General features: G+C 39.6%; 1 protein-coding gene across 2 annotated transcripts in view; it reads right to left on the bottom strand.

Annotated features, from left to right (window-relative positions):
• MAP3K7CL (MAP3K7 C-terminal like) overlaps positions 1-22,853 on the bottom strand; it is a 51,098-nt gene that overhangs the window by 13,909 nt on the left and 14,336 nt on the right. For both annotated transcript variants that reach the window (XM_070455126.1, XM_070455125.1), the window contains 2 exons: positions 18,644-18,705; positions 6,802-6,917 (listed from right to left, as the gene is read on the bottom strand). In XM_070455126.1, the coding sequence (XP_070311227.1) occupies positions 6,802-6,917; positions 18,644-18,705 (178 nt within the window). The remainder of the gene's footprint in view (positions 1-6,801; positions 6,918-18,643; positions 18,706-22,853) is intronic.

Raw genomic sequence — 22,853 nt, 5'->3', positions numbered from 1 at the left:
ACGCTTACTCCTTGGAAGGAAAGTTATGACCAACCTAGACAGCATATTAAAAAGCAGAGACATTACTTTGCCAACAAAGGTCCGTCTGGTCAAGGCTATGGTTTTTCCAGTGGTCATGTATGGATGTGAGAGTTGGACTGTGAAGAAAGCTGAGAGCCAAAGAATTGATGCTTTTGAACTGTGGTATTGAGGAAGACTCTTGAGAGTCCCTTGGACTGCAAGGAGATCCAACCAGTCCATCCTAAAGGAGATCAGTCCTGGGTGTTCATTGGAACGACTGATGCTGAAGCTGACACTCCAGTACTTTAGCCACCTCATGCAAAGAGTTGACTCATTGGAAAAGACCCTGTTGCTGGGAGGGATTGGGGGCAGGCGGAGAAGGGGCCGACAGAGGATGAGATGGCTAGATGGCATCACCGACTCGATGGGCATGAGTTTAAGTAAACTCCGGGAGTTGGTGATAGGCAGGGAGGCCTGGTGTGCTGGGATTCACGGGGTCGCAAAGAGTCGAACATGACTGAGCGACTGAACTGAACTGATATATATATGTATATCCATTGTAAATCAACTGTACCACAGTAAAAATCTTTTTTAAATGCTAAAATAGATAAAAATGAAATCCTAAAAAATGTTCAATTAACCCACAGGATGGCAAGGAAAAAAACAAAGGAAATGGCAAGAAAAAAAAAAACAGAGGAAACAAAAAGAAAACAATAACAAAATAACCAACTCAAGTTTACAGCCCAACAAAAAAATAAAATATCTCATTTCTGTGAGTTTCCATTACATACACAAAATTTATATGTGTTCTATAAAAATGCTCATAATATTTATTGAAAAAAGTATGTATATATTTGATGTTACTATATTTATACTTATATAGATATATTTATTCACATACAAAAGGGTTAGAAAAAAATACGCAAAAATGATAGGAGTTTTGCAAAGATGTCAGAATTATTGGTAAATTTTTAAAGCTTTCAGTAAAATTGTCATTTTTTTTTCAATTGAGAAGAGAAAATTTTCCAATGAAAGTAAGAAGAAGCTGTTTGTATATCACTGATCAATAAACCAGAAATTATTCTTTAAATTAAATTCACCCCATTGTGAGTTTGTAATCTTAGAAAATGTTTGATTCTCTTTATCCATCCAACAGACAAGATTTAAAATAATATAGAATCAATTCTTCTGTCCCCTCTGTGAAGTCTCTCAAACTAGATCCAGGGAGACCCCCTCTGGAGATGAGAGTGAAGTTCAGTTGAACCTGTGCACACATGGCTCCATCATTTAAAAACTCTCTTAAAATCCTGGGTTAACATGTATAGGGCTCCTTTCAGTGAGGTATAGAACATTCACTGCACAACTGAACACAGTGACTGTCCTTTTTTTTAACATTTTATTTTGTACTGGTATAAGGCCAGTTGACAATGTTGTATAGTTTCAGTCAACAGCAAAGGGACTCAGTCATATATATCCATTCTCTGGATGTATATATATCCAGTCATATATATACATGTATATCCATTCTCTGCCAAACTCCCTCCCATCCAGGCTGCCACATGATACTGAGCAGAGTTACCTGTGCTATACAGTAGGTCCTTGCTGATTATCCATTTTAAATATAGCAGTGTGTACATATCCAACCCAAACTCCCTCACTAACCCTTCCCCCATCCTTCCCCCCAGCAACTATAAGCTCCTTCTCAAAGTCTGAGTCCATGCTATTCTTAAAGGAGGAATTTTGGAAAGTTTTACAGCATGTCTTTATGGCATAAGTTTGCTAACATTTTATCTTGCTTTGTCATCTTGTGTAGATTTTTCTTCTGTGCAAGATTATAAATTCTGTGAAAGTGAGGACAGTGTAGGACACATCTTAGATATTTGCTATGTATAGACGGGTTAGATAGAATGGAATAAAGTCTTTTGAAAGACACAACAAATAAATAGAGTGTTTAAAAATTAAAATAGAACACCTGGATTAGCATCTCTCTGTGTGTCCAGCTTATGCTAGCTGATCACCAGAAGCAACGTAATCAGTCACATTTTATTAAATAATAGGGAAGAAATTCTCAGCCAAATGATTGAAAAATGAAGAGCTGATTTATTTCAGTCAAATCCATTTGGTCCACTCTATTTTGACTAAGTATCAATAACCTCAGATATGCAGATGATATTATTCTAATGGCAGAGAGTAAAGAGGAACTAAAGAGCCTCTCTTATTTTTTTCATTAAAGAGCCTCTTGATGAGGGTGAAACAGGAGAATGAAAAGGCTGGCTTAAAATTCAACAATCCAAAAACTAAGATCATCCGGCTCCATTGCTTTATGGCAAAGGGGAGAGGGAAAAGTGGAAATAATGACAGATTTTATTTTCTCAGGCTCCAAAATCACTGTGGACAGTGACTGCAGCCACAAAATTAAAAGACAATTGCTCCTTGGAAGAAAAGCTATGACAAACCTAGACAGTGTATTAAAAAGCAGAGATATCACTTTGCTGACAAAGGTCCATCTAGTCAAAGCTATGGTTTTTCCAGTAGTCATGTATGGATATGAGAGTTGGACCATAAAAAAGGCTGAACACCAAAGAATTGATGTTTCGAATTGTGGTGCCAGAGAATATTCTTGAGAGTCTCTTGGACTGCAAGGAGATCAAGCCAGTCAATCCTAAAGGAAATCAGAGTATTCATTAGAAGGACTGATGCTGAAGCTGAAGCTCCAATTCTTTGGCCACCTGATGTGAAGAGCCAACTCACAGGAAAAGACCCTGAAGCTGGGGAAATTGACGGCAGGAGGAGAAGGTGATGACAGAGGATGGGATGGTTGATTAGCATCACCAAATCAATGGACGTGAGTTTGACCAAACTCCAGGAGACAGTGAAGACAAGGAAGCCTGGCATGCTGCCGTCCATTGTGTCGTAAAGAGTTGGACACAACTTAGCCACTGAGCGACAATCTTGCCTAAACAAAAAGACTGTTCAGGAAAATATCTGTTGCAAAATGAATTTCTACTTCAGTAAAGTGTTAAAAAAAAAAAAAGAAAGAAAAAGAAAAACACATGATCCGCACAAAGCCTTTGTAGGACCAAACTCATTTTTTTACAAATATAAAATATAACCATACTTCCAATTTTAACAATTTATCTTAGCAATTCTTTACTTCCGATACTGACTACATATTTTAAATACAGACCATACAAATTACAAATTAAAAATGCCAACATGGTGGATATAATGATCTCCTATAATTGGCTACTGTAAATCACCCCAACTCATATTTTATCCTATGCTCAGCTCCTGATTCAGTGACTGGGATACATAGAGAGGTTAAAGGGTATCAAGCCCTGCAGGGAACTAGACAGAGTCAGAAAGACAGGACATACAGTTCAGTGATAGTGATAGTCGCTCAGTCGTGTCTGACTCTGTGACCCACGGACTGTAGCCTGTAGACTGTAGGCTCCTCTGTCCATGGGGATTTCTCAAGCAAGAATGCTGGAGTGGGTTGCCATTTCTTTCTCCAGGGGATCTTCATGATCCAGGGATCAAACTCTGTCTACTGCATTACAGGCAGATTCTTTACCATCTGAGCCCAGTCAGTGAGTAACTACTGATAACACTACCCTACAAAAAGTGCCCAAAGAATCATTCCAGTAAGTTTTTCTTCACCCAGGAAAAGTGCTGATCACAGTGGGATGGTTAGGGAGGGATACAGGCTAAGTTCTTTTCAAGGGTAGCATTTGGACAGATGAAGAGGAAGGAGGGAGACTCTAGACTAAGAGCCTGGTGTGAGCAGGGCACAGAGGCAGGAAAAGTAAAATGGCGAGAATGAGCTAAAACATTCTGCAGAGGTACCACGGCCATACTGAAGCAGATCTCACAATCTAAGGAGAGAACTTCATGTCCTTTTCTAGCAACGTGAAACCACAAGCAGGGAAAACCGTTAGAATATTACACTGACCAAGATTTGAAGTAACAAGTCCCAATCCCAAATGGCAGAAATGGAAATGAATAAAAAGGACTTTGAGAGACTTTGCCAAAAAGAAAGGAAAAAAATAATCAAAGAATCTGGCCTTTGTCTAAAATCTAGTGAATTACTTAGGGAGAAAAAAAAAAAAAAAGGACAATATCATGGTTTCAAGAAAACTCCAAACCCTTCCAAGAAGGTTTAAAGAGAGGAAGTAAGATGAGCTTTGCAGAAACAGCAAGAATATGTTTCAATAAGAGAGTGATGAATCACTCTCATATTGTTGTCCTATTGTATTTTTTGATGCAGCATACAAAAATATACACTTACAAAACATACAATTTAGTGGGAAAGTCTTGTATTGCCACCCCCCCAAAAAAAGCTACACATGGGGCTAATTTAAATAACACTATACCTTCAGTCTAAAGTGTTTACAAATAAATACATAATTTACCTGGGACTTTTTTCCCTACCACAACACCATAGTTCACACACACACATATACACCAACGGGAAGATACATTTATAAGCCACTTATAATACAAGTCCTCCTTTAACTTCATCACTGGTTACATTATTAATAGGCATCTTCAGTTCCTTTATGACACTTCTTGAAGGACTCAGATTGTATGTAAATGTACAGTCAAAGCATTCCAACCAATTTGTGAAAACTCTTAGACCAAAAAGAAAGTCTCAGACATACAAAGGAAAAGTTGTGTTTCTCATCTCCTCATGAGCATCTTTCAATGCCCTACAGCCAAAAGTCCAGATATGACTTTATGTTTGAAGGAAAGTAAGGAAGTAAGAAGATATTTGTAACATGCCAACTGGTCTTAGAGTAAATGACATCCGACCCTAAAACCAGTGTGGCTCCCCACCATATTATCCTGTCCAACTACCATCTGGGGACTCTTCAAAGGGTCCTGAGAGCTTCATAAATCTCTCAAAACAAAATATGTTTCCCTTAAAGTCATTTAAAAATTATGCTTTATATAAGTATAAATATAAATATGTTGTGATACCATGTATCACTCCAGTAAGAAGAAGAAAAGCAGAAACTTAAAGACTCACAATATGTTTGGATTATCTGTCACTTATTCACCAAAAATGTATTCAGTATCCACATGCTATGTACTGTGCTTCAGGAAAATGATGGTGGGAAACACCTGACTATCCCCCCTTTTTAGGACACTTACCACTTAGCAGGAGATGCAAATATTAATTCAAAGATCTCCCTAATAAATGTGTAAGTATGGAGAAGGAAATGGCAACCCACTCCAGTATTCTTGCCTGGAGAATCCCATGGACAGAGGAGCCTGGTGGGCTATAGTCCACGGGGTCTCAAAGAGTCAGATATGACTGAGCGACTTCACTTTCACTTTCACTTTCAACCCACAGCTGAGACTTTCAGCTCTTGTGTTTGCTATTGATTGTTTTCTTGATCAAGACCTGTGACCATATTTTTTTTAAGTTGCCTGTTTTCTAATTGCATCCCTTTACACACTGTTGTCTAATAATATGTGGTATTTAGAATGCCTTCTTAATTATTTTGAGCAGCCATTGCCTGTATGTTCTTAGCACCTCCTTGGTTTTCTTACATGAACTCATCTGACAGGGAAATGCAGTTTTTTGTTTGCCCTCTGCATACTGGACCGTCTGACTCAGTGTTCTAACTAATCCCTGATGGTCTCTGAGTTACTATTCTACCAGACTCAGTAGTTATGTGCTTCAGGAATTTTTTGGTAGAATTGGTCCTATTAGGAGACTCTTGGTGTCACCTTTGTTATCTTAAAAGTTGGTCCCTTCGCTGAGGCTCTTAATTTTTTGAAAACTTGATTCTATTTCAGCTGAAAATTGGCAAGGCTATTTAAAAAATTGAGGGAAGCCATTTAAGAAATTGAAAAGTAATCACAAACAACTTTGGGTAGTTGTGACTTTCAGTTCTGTATCAGTTGAATTTTTGTGCTCTTTTCCCTGTGTACGTGGTGGTTCTATTTTTCTCCAATAAAACCTTTTATTTAAAAAAAAAAATGTGTAAGTATACACTGACCAAAGCTATGAAGAAAAGGTGACTGATGCTTTGAAAGGATGAAAGAATGGGGATCACTGAGTTTATGTCGGCAGAATTTAGTGCAATCGAGAAAATGGATACATGTATGGCTGAGTCCCTTTGCTGTCTACCTGAAACTCTCACAACATTGTTAATCAGCTATACTCCAATACAAAACAAAAAGTTTAATATAAAATAAGGAGGAGAATCCAGAAGCATAAAGTTATGAGTTAAAGTGAGAATGCTTTAATTAATAAACTGCCTAACTCCCTACAGCAGAACTTTAATGATAATAGAAGCTGTCAAAATAAAAAAAAAAAGAAAAGAAAACTTACTGGACTACTGAGCCATAAAATGCAGTTAATCAACTAATACATTTACCTTATCCCAAGGAGCCATCCCAGTGGCTCCTTTACCTGAGGTGGGCATGCCAGCTTTAATTAAAATCCACCCTAAGACAAAGTGCCAGGGCCTTTGAAGCACATTCACAGGGAACCTCACATGGCTCTAGGTGGTATTTTGGCATCTTTAATTTCCTGAATTAAAGAATGCTCATTAAAAAGTTCAGTGTTGAGTAGGACCCACTCCCCTGGTTCCTCTCGCCACTCTCTTTCATCTAGCACAGTTCCGCTTGTATCACTCCTAGAACGACAGACGAAGGCACGGGGCGCCTGAACCACAGAGAGTTCTCCTGCCCACTCGCCCCCTAGCACAGCCTGTCCTCCCCCACCATCACAGCCCACGAGCAGCAGTCAGCGGTCAGGGACGCGGGTCCCCGGGGCACAGCACTTACTTTCTCTCCTCCAGCAGGGCGATCTCCTTTCTCACCTCGCGGTACTCCTCTGCTATCTGACAGTGCTGCTTGTATACCCGCATGGACTCCACGGAGTCATGACAAGGCGGCAGAGGCTTCACAAAAAAATGAGAAGAAGTCAGTCCATTTCCTTGTAGCAGAATAAATTACCAACCACCGTGCTATCCTGACGACCTTCAGAGGGAGAGGTTTAGCAGGAGAATGGCACTGTCGATCCACACTGGACAGGGGCTGGCTGATTCTACTGGACTACAAATGGAGAAGTGGCCCGATGCCTCCCACCTCCACGCATCTTCCAGTGTTATTCCAGGGCACCCTCAGGCCCAGGCCAGAGCCGAGACCCATGACAGGTCAGTGACCTGCCATGCACTGAAAGATAAGTCCCCTATAATTCTAAGAATCTTAAACTCTGCTTTAGAGAATATTTTGGTTGTCTGTTCAATCACCCCTTGATTTCTATTCCTGATGCCCAGAGGCATAAATGCAACTTGTAGAGACGGGGAGCCCTACAAGAAAGGAATCCAATAAACTTACTTACAAAAATATAGAGTCACAGAAATAAAAAAGAAACCTATGGTTACCAGGGGAGAATAGGAGGGAGGAATAAACTGTGAGATTGGGATTAACATACACACAATACTATACATAAAATAACAACTAATAAGGGCTTACCGTATAGCACAGGAAACACTATTCAGTAGTCTGTAAGGACTTTGTGGGGAAAGAATCTTAAAAAAATAAGACGCATGTGTATAACTGATTCACTTTGTTGTACACTTGAAACTAACACAATATTGTACATCAACTATACTCCAAGAAAAAAAAAAAAAGGAATCCAAACTGAAGAAATGATGCTGGCCTGGAAATAATGCTTGCGAGAATTAACAAACCATATGAGAGAGACCAAAGCCCAAATAAAACAACGCTTACAACATGTGCAGGCAAAGAGAACAAGGATTCCTGTCTGTGCATTTCTCCCATCCTTGAGGGGTAAAATAGCCAGCACACTGTTCTAACCACAACATGCTGACTTCTTTCTAGAATTTATTTTTAAAGAACTGGCTTTCCCCCAGTCTGCAATTCTAAGTTCTAATTAGCAGCATGTTATTAAAAACATTACTTTGAGAAAAACTAGTTAATATTCTTTTAAAGAGGCTTGTAATCACCCTTTTCAATTATTTATAGAAAAATGTTGCAAAATATCTGAGAAAGTGTTAGTCGCTCAGTTGTGTCTGACTCTTTTGCGACCCCAAGGACTGTAGCCCGCCAGGCTCCTCTGTCCTTGAGATTCTCCACGCAAGAAGACTGGAGTGAGCTGCCGTTCCCTTCTCCAGGGACACTCCCAACCCAAAGATCGAACCTGGGTCTTCCGCATTCTCTACCATCTGAGCCACCAGGGAAGCCGTATATCTGAGAAAGATGACTTAATTGTTATACAGGCTCTTCTGCCTAAACTTCTCTTCACAGTATTCTTAAATATGTAAGCTATGTGTCTGACTAGGTTAAAATCTCACTAATTTTATATTAGTAAATGAGAAATAGTGAATTCCTTACTACTTGTGCCTCTCATTACATTCTTCAAGGACACTGATTTCCTTGGGTGTCATATTTAGCAGTCTCACGCAAGATATAAAAAAAAATTCTAGAAAGTTCTACAAAATTCTATAAAATCTGACTAATAACCCTTCCTATTTGTCATGAAGGCTTCTGAATAGAGATCTTCTAAAGGAAATAAAATTCAAACTAGATGTGGATGAAATTAACCTTTATGTGGAACATCTGTTGTGTTCTAATCTATGGAAGTTCATCCAATAATTCTATTATGTAGTTATCTTTCCCCACTGCCCCATGAACACATTCACAGCATAAACTCAGCCTGTTGGAACTATTATGCTTTTTTATAGTGAAATAAATTGCAATGTAGTGCCCAGGAGTATTACAGTACAACTCACTCCAGGAGATAAAGCCATCGCCAAAGGCATTCAGAACTCCTGGCTCCTCTAGTCCTAGAAATCACCACCCCCTTATCAATTTTCACCTGCTACATTGGCAAATGACCAGGTGTAAGAGTAAGGATAATGAAAGCAATTTAATCTGGGTACCCTTGCCAAGCTGCTATTAAATCACCTGTGCCCTGTTAAAGGATTTGCCTACTGGAAAGCCCTAAGATTCAATGCATCCTATTTCCTGCCCTTATGAACACTCATAAGCTATATTCAGCTCAGCCCATAAGCTGCCACATGGAGGTACCTGTACCAGGAACTCAGTGTAGCCACCTATGAGACAGCCAGAACATTCTAGGACTCCATGCTTGCATGCCGAAGAGGATACAGATGCGAGAAAGGAAAGGAAAGGAAGGAATGAAAAGAAAGGAAAGGAAGAAATGGCCTTCACTGCTATAGCTTAAAAGGAACACTAAAAATTACAGACAATAATTTTCTTAAGAGGCGAGAGGCCTGTTTTCCCCTTGGCTTGCCAAAACGAAATGCTTTTTTTTTAAAGGGGCAAGGTTTTCATGACTTCTTTTTTTATTGGCATTGTTTTTCTAAAAGCTTTTTTTATACTAATCTATTTTTTAACTTTGTGGCTGCATTGCCTGGCATGTAGAATCTTAGTTCCTTGACCAGGGATCAAAAGTATGCCCCCTGCATTGGAAGCAAGGAGTCTTAACTATTGGGCCACCAGAAAAGTCCCTAGATTCATTTTTAAATTGTTCAAATATAAGTGTCTTCTTGGTTTCTCATAACCTTAGGGAAAAAACCCAGCTAAGTCAGAACCAGGTAATCCATTGTACATTCTAAATGATTTTCTTCTATGTGAACCATTTAAAAAGTCTTTATTGAGTTTGTTGTGAGATTGTTTCTGTTTTATGTTTTGGTTTTTTGGCCACTAGGCATGTGGGATCTAGTTCCCTGACCAGGGATTGAATTTGCATCCCCTTGCACTGGAAGGCGAAGTATTAACCACCAGACCACCAGGGAAGTCCCTGTTGGCACTTTTTAACTGTGGGAAATTTGAAGATGTTTTTATGTACTGGTAGCGTGATCACTGCTAAAGGGACATGAGGAAAGGGAGCATTTCAAGATATATTCAATATCCTCACATGCTCTCAGCAGGCTGACCATGCTATATATCACAATATTTTCAAGACTGCCCACAATAAGGAGTTTTTCTCAACTTTTTAAAAAGCCAAAAATACTTAGTGTTCGGTGTTTCAGGGAGTAAAATGAGGCCAGGGTCACTTCAGCCTCCTGCCCCCTAAGAGCTCTGTCTTCACCCAGCCTGACTTGTAATTCAGCACCAATACACATTCTTCCAATTTGCATGAAAGCATTGAAGAGCAAAACAGATTTTTTTTTTTTTAAACAAGGCGAGAAGTGATATTGCACAACCACCACAATATTGTAAAATTGTCTTTTTAGTTGCCAGGGGCTGGTGGAGGCAAGTGCGAGTGAATGAGGAATTATTGGTTAATGGGAACAGAGTTTCAGTTTTGCAAGATGCAAATGTTCAGATGATTGGTTGCACAATAATACAAATATACTTAACACCCCTGAACTGTACCCTTAAAGCTGATTAAGATGATAATATTTATGTTATGTGTTTTTACCACAATTTTTTAAAAAGTTAATGGAGAAAAAAATAAAGTATCGTTAGATCCTTCTGCTGCTCCCAACCCATCTTCTAAGCATCGCTTGCAGGATTCCCCAAGTGAGACTCACTTTGTTTACACCCTATCTTTCTCTCCTGCCCAAATTTCTCCCCAGGGAATTAAAATTTCCCAGCCCTTTATAATTTGAAACTGTGTGCCTCTAACCCACATGCTGCTGGACAAACTGGAAGTGTCCTCTGGTCAGCAGGACCCACAGTCTCTGGAAAGGCATTTAACATCATTGGTCACTCACCCCAACTCAGGAAACTAATCCAAGAGTTTTCTAAGCACATATTGTTCTCATCCCAACAGGAATTTACCTGATATAAAAAACAGAACTACAGAGTAATGGAATGTGTGGTCCGGCATGACAGAGCCCACTCGCACTGTTTCATGATGTAATGTGGGTTTGTGTGTGCGTGTCAAATCATAAGGTCTCCACCAAAAGTAAGCCTCTCTTCGCTTCTTATAAGCCCTCAAAATAGGAGACAATATTTAACCAACAGAGCTCACTGAATAAAGTGTTCGCCTGAGGAAATAGATTCCTAAAATTCAAGCACAGGAATCAGGTTTCCAATTTTAAAATGGAGCTACTAGTAGGCTTACATCATGTGACATTTAAAACACTGGCACTCATGAATTAATCAGTCACACGTTGATTTAAAATACTATTTAGCATGTGCTCACACTAAAAAAAAGAAAAAAACTAAAAAATAATGTAAAAGAATGCCTGTAGTAACCAGATGAAAAACAGCTATTAATTTCTTGGAATAATAACACATTTAAAAAAATTTTTAAGTATAGTTGATTTATAGTATTGTGTTAGTTTCAGATGTATACAGCAAAGTGATTTGGTTATATAAGTGTAAATATATATATTCTTTTTCAGATTCTTTTCCATTATAGGTTATTACAACATATTGAATATGTTTCTCTGTGCTATATGGTAAATTCTCATTTACCTATAACACTTTCATTTTTTATTTCAATTCTCTTTGTTTGATTTTGACTATTCTCCGTCAAGAGATTTTCATACTTATATTCCCGTGCTCGGAATGAACAAGCAATAAGTAAAGTCCACGTTGACAGTGAATTTCTTTTCACTTCATGAAGAGAAATTTTCCTTTCTCCACAGTTACCCTAAATTCTCCCTTGGTTTGGATGCATTTATTGCACATTCTTATTTAAAGAATGAAGTATTGAATTTCAAAGAAAAGGCAGCCAAAGATACCCTATTTGAGTTAGGGACTTTGGGAAGGTCACGTACACACTGCTATATTCAAAATGGATAACCAACAAGTACTTATTGTATAGCACAGGGAACTCTGCTCAATCTTATGTGCCGGCCTGGATGAGAGGAGAGTTTGGGGGAGAATGGATACATGTATATGTACGGCTGAGTCCCTTCGTTGTTCACCTGAAACTATCACAACACTGTCAATCAGTAACATCCCAATATAAAATAAAAGATTTAAAATTTGAAAAAAAAAAATCCCACATATACAATAATTTGCAAAAAAGAAAAAATTTAAAAAAGAAAAGAAACTGAAAGCATAAAAGTATTCTTCAGGCCCTAGAGCACAAACTCTACAAAACTGCAGAAACAACTTTTCCGATACACTCAATATGTGGTATCTGGTCTATTCACAACACAGCCAGTTCTAAGAAGGTTAAATTAAGACCTTCCCTTGACAGTGTCTCAAGCCAACGTTGAAACACACTTTCCCAAGACACAGATTGGGGTTTGGATGAAGTCAGAGCCCAGGAGAAGGCACTTCCTCCTCACCCCCATCCCCTCCCTCATCCTGCCGCTGCCTAAGCATAGAGTTTGCAAGGGCTTCAAATTACACAGCAGTGAGAGTGAACAGTACGATCTCTGGTGTCCACCCCAATCATCAGGACCAATTTAACAAGATGAAGTAAGAGAGAAACCACAGGCTCCTATTCCAAGAATGCTGGCTTGAGCCACACCACCCCATCCATCGTTTTATAGCTAGCGCCTCCCGAAATGGACTCTGTCCTCTGGAAGGAGCCCCGTGGGAACGGACGAAGCCAAGCATCTCTCCGCAAGGGGCAAAGCCAGCTTAAGCATTTCCGTTTTCTGCTTGGCTTCTTCAAATCCTACCGGCCCCATCCACTTAAAAAACGTAAGAATTTAATTTTCCTCTCCCAGCTTCCCACACAGAAGATATATTTAGAGAACTAAATATTCTACAGTTGCTGAGCAGACTTCTTATTTATTCCTTGATTCTCGGTGTTATCTTTATTTTGGGGGTAGCACGGGGGGGTGTCTGGTTTAAATTTGTGTCTCATTTCAATGTCCCCAAATGAACAAGTGTAATTTGTTAAAACTAAATGGAAAACCACAGTCAGGACTAACTGCCATATTTGAAAACTCTTTTATCTCGGAATTGTAAATATTTTTCTTAATATTTCAAGAATTGACATTTCCATAGTATCTACATCATGGTCAAAGTCATCACTAAATAATAATTATACTGCCTATCTTATACATTATATAATATATCATTTATATGTTCTTTGTGTATAATATTATGTTAAACACACAAAATTTCATATAATATTGCTATACATATATAATTTTACATTACACATATATAAAATTGTATTTATGTATAATATAACATTATATTATATATATAATATTGGAATGAAGGATGTTTAAGTCAATTCTATCAACATGAGCAATTATTAAAGGGACAGATAAGTTGAGTGTCCCAAATGTTTCTAAGAATGCATATCCCAAAAACTGGACTGCTCAAAAAATAATAATAATAAAGCTCCAAGTTATCTATATATGTTTTCTGTGTAGTTACAGCAGCCAAAAAAAAAAAAGTTGTAATATACTTTTTAATACATGTGTGAGAGAGGAAATGGCAGAACTTTGTTTAGTGTTTTATCTGGATGCTCAAGAGCAGTGTAGTAGAATCCTGGAATGCTCACCCTCCATTTTATACCATCTTTGTTTCCCAGACAGCAAGTGATACACTGATGCAAGACCTAAAAGAAGTTTCAGGAGAGACTGCTAGGGTAACAAGACACTATAGTATACAACCAAAGCTAAGAAATTGGTTATTTGTGGAGGTGACATCAGTTTCTGGACTTACCAAACTCTGCCTGAGAAAAGAATAAGTTCAATGTGTACCGCAGAGACACCTGTTACTGTCTTCTCATATTAGACAGGATGACTTTAGAAGGGATTGAAGCTATTGCTCAATTTGGTTTGAAAAAAAAAAAAAGTCATTGTTTTCCAAATATCTTAAAGAGGGCATCTCCATTCCTAACTCAAAAATCCAAAGAGATGCTTCTCTCATTTCATTTTACACATATAAAGATACTAGTACTTCAATGTTCATTCAATAAACAATTTCACTAAAGCAGGAAATTAACATTAATTGAGCAATTATTTTGCCAAGCACTGTGCTATATCTATTCGTCATCTCATTTAATTTGCACAATGATATGAGATATCGTCTCTACTTTGCAGTCAAAAAAGTGAGGTTTGGGACTTCCCTGGCAGTCCAGTAGTTAAGATCTTGGGGCTTCCAATGCAGGGGGCGTGGGTTCGATCCCTGGTTAGGGAACTAAGATCCCACATGTCCCATGGCATGGCCAAAAAAAGAGAAAGAAACTGAAAAAAAAAGTGAGGTTTACAGAAAGGAAATAACACGTCCCAAATTACAAAACTAGTAGATGGGGAGCTATGATCCAAATTCAGGTCAGCCTGACGCCACTGTGCATATCCTAATCGTTGTCACTCCCCTTACCAAGTTTATTACAATCTAGTTGTTGGCATGTCCTCCACCTGATTATAAAAGCATAATCTTCCCAGGGTAACAAAGATCACAAAGCTTAGCTTTGGATCTTCCATAGGTCAAACTACAATCTCCAAAACATAACCATGTGGTTAAATTTTACTAATAAGACAAATTTGGCTCTGACCAGACCCTGGGACTGTTAAAGGATTGTGCCATCCTTCAGAAAAGAGAGGGAGGTCAGTCATGACCTCTTCTTCAAATAAAAGGAAATGGAGGCCTAAAGAAAAGTCCTGTTTTTCATTCATTCTTACAAGTGGATATAGAGTTGAACCTCCTTTCTTTTGACAGTATGGTCTAAATTAGCTCTGCCTAAACACTGCCCCTAATGGACATGAAGAATTTAGAAACCAAGTTCCAGGAAAGGAATCCACACAAAATAGAACCAACCTACCATCTGCCACTGGGCTGAGGCCTATATAGAGTTGCTCGTTTTAACACCTACCTTACCCCCAAGGTCTCTTGCCCAATATTTCGCATTAATAGAGACATCAAGAGAAATGTTTGTCACTGCTATTCTTGCCCAAGGCTTTTTTTTGCTTCTGTGAAAATAGAAACACCATGAATTACATGCTCAAACATGTCCAGATTCTTGGCAAAGCAACTGAAAAATCTGGGGGGTCAAATTGGTGGTAGAGTAACTACCAAACACTTTATAGCTGCATTTTATAAACCATGAAAGAGTGTCTAATGGACATCCGAAAGTCAGAACAGATTTTACAAGTCTGTCCTATGACCACAGTATAGCAACCTCACAAATCAAACATTCTCTACATATCAACGTAATTTAAGCAGCCCGTAGGTTCTGCCACAGTTGAAAAGAAAAAAAATGTTACCTAGATTCAGAATCAGCGATCTAGTCAGAAATAGCAAATTTATGTAGATCAAAATTTGACTCACATGTTTCATCCTTAAAGTGGAGACATAATAGCTTGCACAAATGTTGCAAGGATCAAATGAGATAATTTGTGGGGAAACACCCCTTGTCCAAGTAACACTCAATGTGCATGGGTGGGATTTCAATGTGAGGGTATGCAGAGAGTAGGGCTAGCAATCATCACCTAGGATCAATTATTTTTCATATTTATAAGGCTGGGCTTCTCTGGTGGCTCAGATAGTAAAGAATCTGCCTGCAGTACAGAAGGCCTGGGTTAGATCACTAGGTTGGGAAGATGCCCTGAAGAAGGGAATCGCTACCCGCTTCGGTGTGGTTGCCTGGAGAATTCTGTGGACAGAGGAGCCCGGCAGTTTACAGTCCATAGGGTCACAACGAGTCAGAAACTTTAACTTACACTTTTTCAGAGATAAGTAAGAATCAGTTCATCCTCAAGCAAACGGTTACAACCACAAAGCACTTCATATACCTCTGTAACCTAACTTTTATTCTTCTGTAGAGGATTATGATGGTCGGTAAAATTCCAAGAGCTATTACTGTGTGATGAAAGCACAAGGAACTGACTGTAAAGACAGCCTGCTCCACAGAATCGATGTTCCTTTCATACATAAAGCATTTTTATTGCTTTCAATATAGAGACTTTCTGCTGCAGAGTGGCTTAAATTTATATGCTTATGCTAAGCATGGAAATAAGAATCTGTTTTTAGATATAGCTTTGTGTTATCTTTCCCCTCTCAATTTCTACCTTCTTATATTTTAGTCACTCATACCCTAGAGTGTACAATAAAGGTAACAGACAACAGTCTTAGAGGCAAACCTAACCAAATGGTTTAACTAATGGTAAATGTTTATAACAAACTCAATCAGATCCTTCACCCAAAAAATAAGCCCTCGTTTAAATGCTTTCAGCTGTACTGCTGGGAACATTCTCTCTAGTCATGAAGTGGTAAAAACAATACTATAGGGACTTCCCTGATGGTCCAGTGGTTAAGACTTTGCCTTCCAATGCAGGTCATATGGGTTTGACCCCTGGTTAGGGAGCTAAGATCTTGCGTGCCTCATGGCCAAAGAAACAAAATATAAAACAGAAGCATTATTATAATAAATCCAGTAAAGACTTTTAAAATGTTCCACATCAAAAACTCTTTAAAAAAAAAAAGAAAAAGTCATGCTATATTTTAGGGTGGGAAAGTTGGGGGTATCATAACCCCTGAAGCAGAAGTCAGCCTCCCAACCGACTAATTCATTAACGCTCAATGAAGATGAAATAGTCTCACTGGATTAAATAACTAAATAGACTTAATTTCTAATACATGTCAATGGGATTAAAGCTATAAAAATTCAAATGCATCTTGCAATACGTTAACAGAAGAATTATCTGGATAACTTCCAGAGGTGCTATGAATCCTGTGAAGAATGATCCACAAGTCAGGGAAGACCATTAATGTTCCCAAAGGAAAAAAAAATTGTCAATACAAAAAAGCAGAATTCACGATCCACACTATTGATGGGTGAATAAGAATCTGAACACACACTCACTCTTTTATTTTCAAAACATGTTAACTCCTTAATTTCAGCTGTCTCCTATGATAATAAAATAGCTTTGAGGTAACAGTAAAATAAAGGATAAAGTTGTGACTGGGAAAAAAAAATAGAGTTATTATTTTGCAATCCCAACTACACCACGAATAGCACATACATAGGCCTCTGGAAGGACAGACCCTAAGCAAGGGTGGTTGTATGTCATGTGAGCAAGCCAGGCTGGAAAGCAGGGGAACGGCTGAGCTGTCCTCCACGATGAGAAGAGAGGTTGGGGGTGTGGTTATATCTCAGGAATCAGGAGAGCTGGGATGAAGACCCCACACGGGGACGGGAGAGGAAGGAGGTACTGTAGGTCACAGCTGCAGAAGACATTTTAGAGGAGAATGGAGCTGTCTTTTGACAGCTGTGTGGTCATAACCTCCCACCTCCTGGACCACCTTCAGGAATCTCCACATCACTGATATGGCTCTGTTTGCAGGCTTTCTATCGGAGGGCTGGGATGATGCCCAGGACTGTGCAGAGATGAGGTAAGGGCTCCTCCAGGAGGTCGGATCACACCTGATGTTGTCAACACTTGTTGGGTCAGCACCATGTCTAGTGGTGGGGACATGTCATGGGTACATTTTCAGGGCACCACCCCAGCAGTGGAGCACCACTCTTCAGACCCAACCTAAGTGCTTCCAGATTACAAAAAAAAAGGACCCTATCTCGGGTTGCACAGGGCTCATTCTTGGTTCTTCCTACCTCTGTCAAGGGCTGTTCCGGTCCAGGTGTCCCAAATTCAAAAGATATTAGGATACCAGGCACATCCACACGTGGGAAAACTACCCAGTATAAGTCAAGAAGAAACATCAGCTGGGAACCAACTGGAGGTGGTAGACCCCCTTCCCTCGTGAAAGATTTCAGAATTGGTATTTAGAGAAAAAAAAAGTGGTGACTAAACAAATATCTGTAATGGGATTCAAGACCCCTACTAGACTGGTCTAAATGTGACTGCAAAGTGAAGTACTCAAGAGAACATCTGACCCAAGGCCAGTATGCAGTATTTTCAGCAGAACCTCTTCCTAAAGTCATCTTTCTGAAATCATTATACATCATCTGAAGAAAATTAATGTGTCAAAAATTAGCTCCTTCCAAATAATTCTGCTGTATTAAAAGAGGATATCTTTGATAGATCATCCATAAATTATGCATACAAAATATCGGGGTGGCCAAAAAGTTCATTAGTGTTTTCCATAAGTACATAAAGTATTCAGAAGATTTAACTTAAAATAATTACAGAATTCTCAGAGAACTGGGGAGGAGATAAGGGTGGAGTAGAGAAAGGAAGATTATTCTGAATCTTGCCACACATGGCAAGTCTCCCTTGTAGTTTATCACTAAATCACCAACCCACCATGGGCCAAAACTGCAAGGCCCAGAAACATCCACAGGCAAGGAGAGCAGGGACCAGACCATCCCCACGCCCCAAAACTCCTTCAAAGGAGGAGCTTGCTATAACAACTTGGGGGGGGGGGGGAAAGGGTGGGCGATGGGAGGGAGGTTTGTGAGGGAGGGGACATGTGTACACCTGTGGCTAACTCATGCTGATATATGGCAGAAATGAAACCAACATTGCAAAGCAATTATCCTTCAGTTCAAACAAATAAATTTTTTTTTAATGTAGGAACTTGTTTATACCCTGAGTTCTTAATATTCTTATGTGATAGCCAGATAAACAGACAGGGACATTACCTGAGAGTTCGTGACCATGGAGTCCTAGAAATTAAGACCTTGATCATGTGAAATCTCCACTCTGTCTACAAATCAGTCTTTCCCAATTAGATGACTTTTCCATTCACTGTATTTTATGAAACTAAGGAGGAAAAGTGAAAGACTCTATAGAAAAACGCTTACCTGTAGTTGCTGCTCTAATTCTGGAAAGGCCAGAGGAATGGCATCTTCAGGTGGTGTGTCATCTAAAACATGAAAATAAAAATTCTTCACCATGAGAGCCCTTTCTCTGGGGAGAGTTGTCCTGCTCTTGCCATCTTTGGACCTGTATACATTAGTAAGGGACAGAAAGAATGCAGAAGGCAATTTTGCTCATTTTTGGTACACTGTGCTCTCTCTGTCCCAAAATTTTGCAAGCACAATCCTCAAATGCTCAGTCTGGTAGTTCTCCAGTGAAGAAACACTGCTTGTCTTTCAATACTCTGACGTTAGCCAAAACCAAAAAATATGATATGCAGGAAAGTGCTTTATTTAACAAGGTGATAATGAGGTGGCCAGGACAACCTCAATAGAACAGAAGAATGTGTGAGTGAAAAAGAGAAGTGTTACTTCTGTCCTGAAAGACTCCAAGGGCGGCCAGCTTTGATGGGTTTGCCCTCTGCGCTTACCACAAACCACCACTGCCAGGCAGGTGACCAGAGCTCTGTCGTCTAGGTTACAGGCGGCCACCCAATCAGGGCGTCCCAGGGCAGCAATGCCAACCTGACGTCCAACCCGCTGCCCTGATGCAGGAGAGCCCACAACTCTGCCCTCAGCTGCCCTCCCTGGCTGGCGGCAATAGCAGGTATTGGGACCTCCCCAGTGGCCCCGTGCTGAGAATCCACCTTCCAACACAGGGGACGTGGGTTCAAACCCTGGTCAAGGAATTAAGACCCCACATGCCAACGGGGACAACTAAGCCCAGGACACAACGAGAAAGCCCACGTTTCTCTGGAGCAACTAGAGAAAGCCCAAGCGCCCCAAGGAAGACTCAGTACAGCCAAAAACATTAAAAAGAGGCAGGTGCTACTGTATCAAAAGAGGAGGCCCACAGAAGCATCAGAGGAAACCTGAGAGGTTTACCCCAATCTCTTCAAGAATCTGCTGCTGCTATCCTTGCCATAGCAATAAGGCTGACCTCCTTAGACAAAAAGACTATGGGAATTGTACCAGGCAATCACTGGGCAAGAGGAAAGGTTTTCTACAGCAGAATTTCTGACAGAATTCATGCCAGTTGGATTCACATGGTAAGAAAAGCTGTGCATATAGTCAGAAGAAAGTGCTTTTCAAGAACAATATGATCTTGAAATAGAGCATTTTGACCCTCACTAGGAAGTTTAAAAGAGTTATGGGATCTAGAGTAGTGAGTAGCTGTTGGTGTTCATCCTATTATTCTGTACAGATAAAGACAGAACTATGGGGGACTTCCCTGGCAGTCCAGTGGCTAAGACTCCAAGCTTCCAATGCAGGGGGTGCGGGTTCAATTCCTTGTCAGAGAACTAAGATCCCACAAGCCTCAAGGTGTGGACAAAAATAATTAATACATAAAATATAAACGAACAGAAAATGAGAAAATTCTGAACAGAAAAATATATTTTTTTTAAAAAGATAGAAGTGTAGTGGTTCTGGTTGAGCCTTAACAAAGCAATTTTAGCATTAATAAAGACTGTCTTTAAAGATTTTTTTTTTAAAAAAGAACATACTTCTGACCTTTAGCCATGGTACGAAAGGACAGCCCTCTCGTCAGCAGAACCTCTGGATCTCTGGCCCTGTGGGTCCACTCACCATTCATTTCCAGTCCTCTTCCTGCTGACAACACCTAACCCAGGTATGACTATGAGAATAAGATGAAATACAAGCTAAACGAATAACTGAAAAGCCAAAACTATTTTAAATTATAAGAAAGAAAGATCCTGGGTTTTTTTTATGTTCTCACTACCATAACAAAATTCATTTATAAAAACTGTTGAAGTTCTGTTTGAAACTCAAGAAGGGATATGGTCCACACACAATGCAGAAGGAGCATCCTCTATCCACTTGTTGACAACACAATCCAAATAAAATGCAGTAGACAAAGAGTATGGGCTTCCCATGTAGCTCAGCTGGTAAAGAATCCAGCTGGATACTTGGGTTTGATCCCTGGGTTGGGAGGATCCTCTGGAGAAGGGAAAGGCTACTCACTCTAGTATTCTGGCCAGGAGAATTCCATGGACTGTATGGTCCACAGCATCGCAAAGAGTCAGATGCAAAGAATGACTTTTACTTTCTTCCAGACAAAGAGTTCCGAGTTTCCGAGGGATTACATTTCTTCCACAGCACCAAAGATAATCACCAGAAAGATAATTCAAACAAGGACAGGATTCATCCCTGCCAAATGCCTCAAGAGCATCTGGTACATTTTAGCCAAGGGTATAATAAACAACAACAGAAGTGTAACAATACCCCCACTTAAGAGTGGCCTCAGACAATAACAGTGCGGTCCCAACGGTGAATTCATCTGCGCCTGTACCTACCAGACAATGCCCCCAGGTCCACTGATGCTATGCAGCTTCAGAGAGCAAGGGACCTTCTTCCCAATACCCTCGCTGCAGGCTGGAGGGCCATCTCACCATGAAATGAGGACAGTCAGTCCCCTAATCCTTGGAATGGACTCTTCCTACTCAGAAGTGACAACTTCTGCCCAATATTTTGTGACTTTTTCAATCCATCTCATCATTTGCAAAGAACTGGACAAAAAACAGGATTTTTTTTAAAAAGAAATAGTCCTTGTTTCTACTGGCTCTTTGGAGGTAGCCTTTATTATAAAACCTATCGTTTGTAAAACAGATTTTGGTTTAAGGTGCATTTAAATTTACTCCAGTAAAACATTCATAACTCAAAGAGGAAAGTGTTAGTCACTCAGTCGTGTCTGACTCTTTGCGATCCCACGGACTGTAGCCCGCCAGGCTCCTCTTTCCAGGGAATTCTCCAGGCAAGAATACTGAAGTGGGTTGCCATTCCCTTCTCCAGGGAATCTTCCCAACTCAGGGAGCGAACCCAGGCCTCCTGCACCGCAAGCAGATTCTTTACTCTCTGAGCCACCAGGGAAGCCCCGCACAGAGATTAAACATCAGCAAGAACCCAAATCATGATTATTTCGGCTCATTGAGCTCAAGGCCAGCAACACTGTTTGGCATGGGTAAATGGGAACCAAAGTATTCTTCTTTGGCACCCCAACCCTAATAGTCATAGATGAACAGGCACTTGTTAGGAGGAGAAACCACTCCTATGAAGTACTAGAGCAGACAGTGCATTCTAGAATTCTAAAAGACAACCCAGGAATGGAACTCAAGGCTTCCTGGGACTTAATCCACCTTGCTCCTGTGAAGTCACGCTCCTTCCTGCTTAACTATAAAAAGGGGAGAGGGGAATTATTCATCTTTATTACTATAATAAATAGCAAATATCTGGTGTGACTCAGGATTAATAAAGCCCATTATAAAAATCTTTCATTATTGATACACTATATGATAGAAGCACATATATGGAACCAAGTTGACAATTTTGCAGATAAGAAAAGGCTTAAGATTGAATCCTAGAGTTGGGGGGAAAAAAAAGTCTGATTGATTGACATAGAAATAAACACATAAAAAATATTTTGGAAAATAAAGGCAAGATTTTTGTTAAGGAATGGATCGGGCTGGATTAATCCAAGCAGGAAATGACAGCAGAAACAAGAAAAGCAAAGACAGATGTAAGGAATCGACCGTGTTTGAAAGCCAGTCCTGTATTTCACTGCCTGATGCCATCTGGTTTAGCTGGCATCCCTGCCAGCCAGAAATTTCAGGGCTTGCAAAGCTGCTTACAAAGCTGCTCCAAGTTGATGTGTGGTGTGTTTACTTTTAAACAGTGGCTGCCTTCTCTGACTGGTTTTAAAAATAGGCAAATATTCTAAAAGCAGAATAATGAATCACTGGATCGGGCCAAAATGAAAGAAGAAAAATGACTCAGGCAGACTAGTAGCACAGCTGTTCCACAAACATTTGGCCAAATCATTGTAAAACATTTTGACAGTGATATCAGATCGGAGTTCCTAAGTGCAGTTAGGTTTGTTTTGACAATTCCAGAAGCACAGAGTAGAGTGTACAGTAGCTATGTAAGACACCCCATTGGCAAATTTGGCTTTTGTTAAAAAAAGAAATAAAGGAGAGTAGCTGCTAGATATGTTTATAATGTGATAAAAATCAGAATGCTAGTACATCTTTTAAAAGGTATTTATTTACCAAATATTTATTGACTACCTATTACATTCAAGGCAGGGACTAAGGTTCTGTGGTCAACTGGCACATCACTTCATCACATTTTTAATGCACTA

Source organism: Odocoileus virginianus, chromosome 25 (genome assembly GCF_023699985.2).
Source record: "Odocoileus virginianus isolate 20LAN1187 ecotype Illinois chromosome 25, Ovbor_1.2, whole genome shotgun sequence".
Taxonomy (NCBI): domain Eukaryota; kingdom Metazoa; phylum Chordata; class Mammalia; order Artiodactyla; family Cervidae; genus Odocoileus; species Odocoileus virginianus.
Note: the sequence above shows the minus strand (reverse complement) of the source record. Positions and strands in the feature narration are given on the sequence as shown.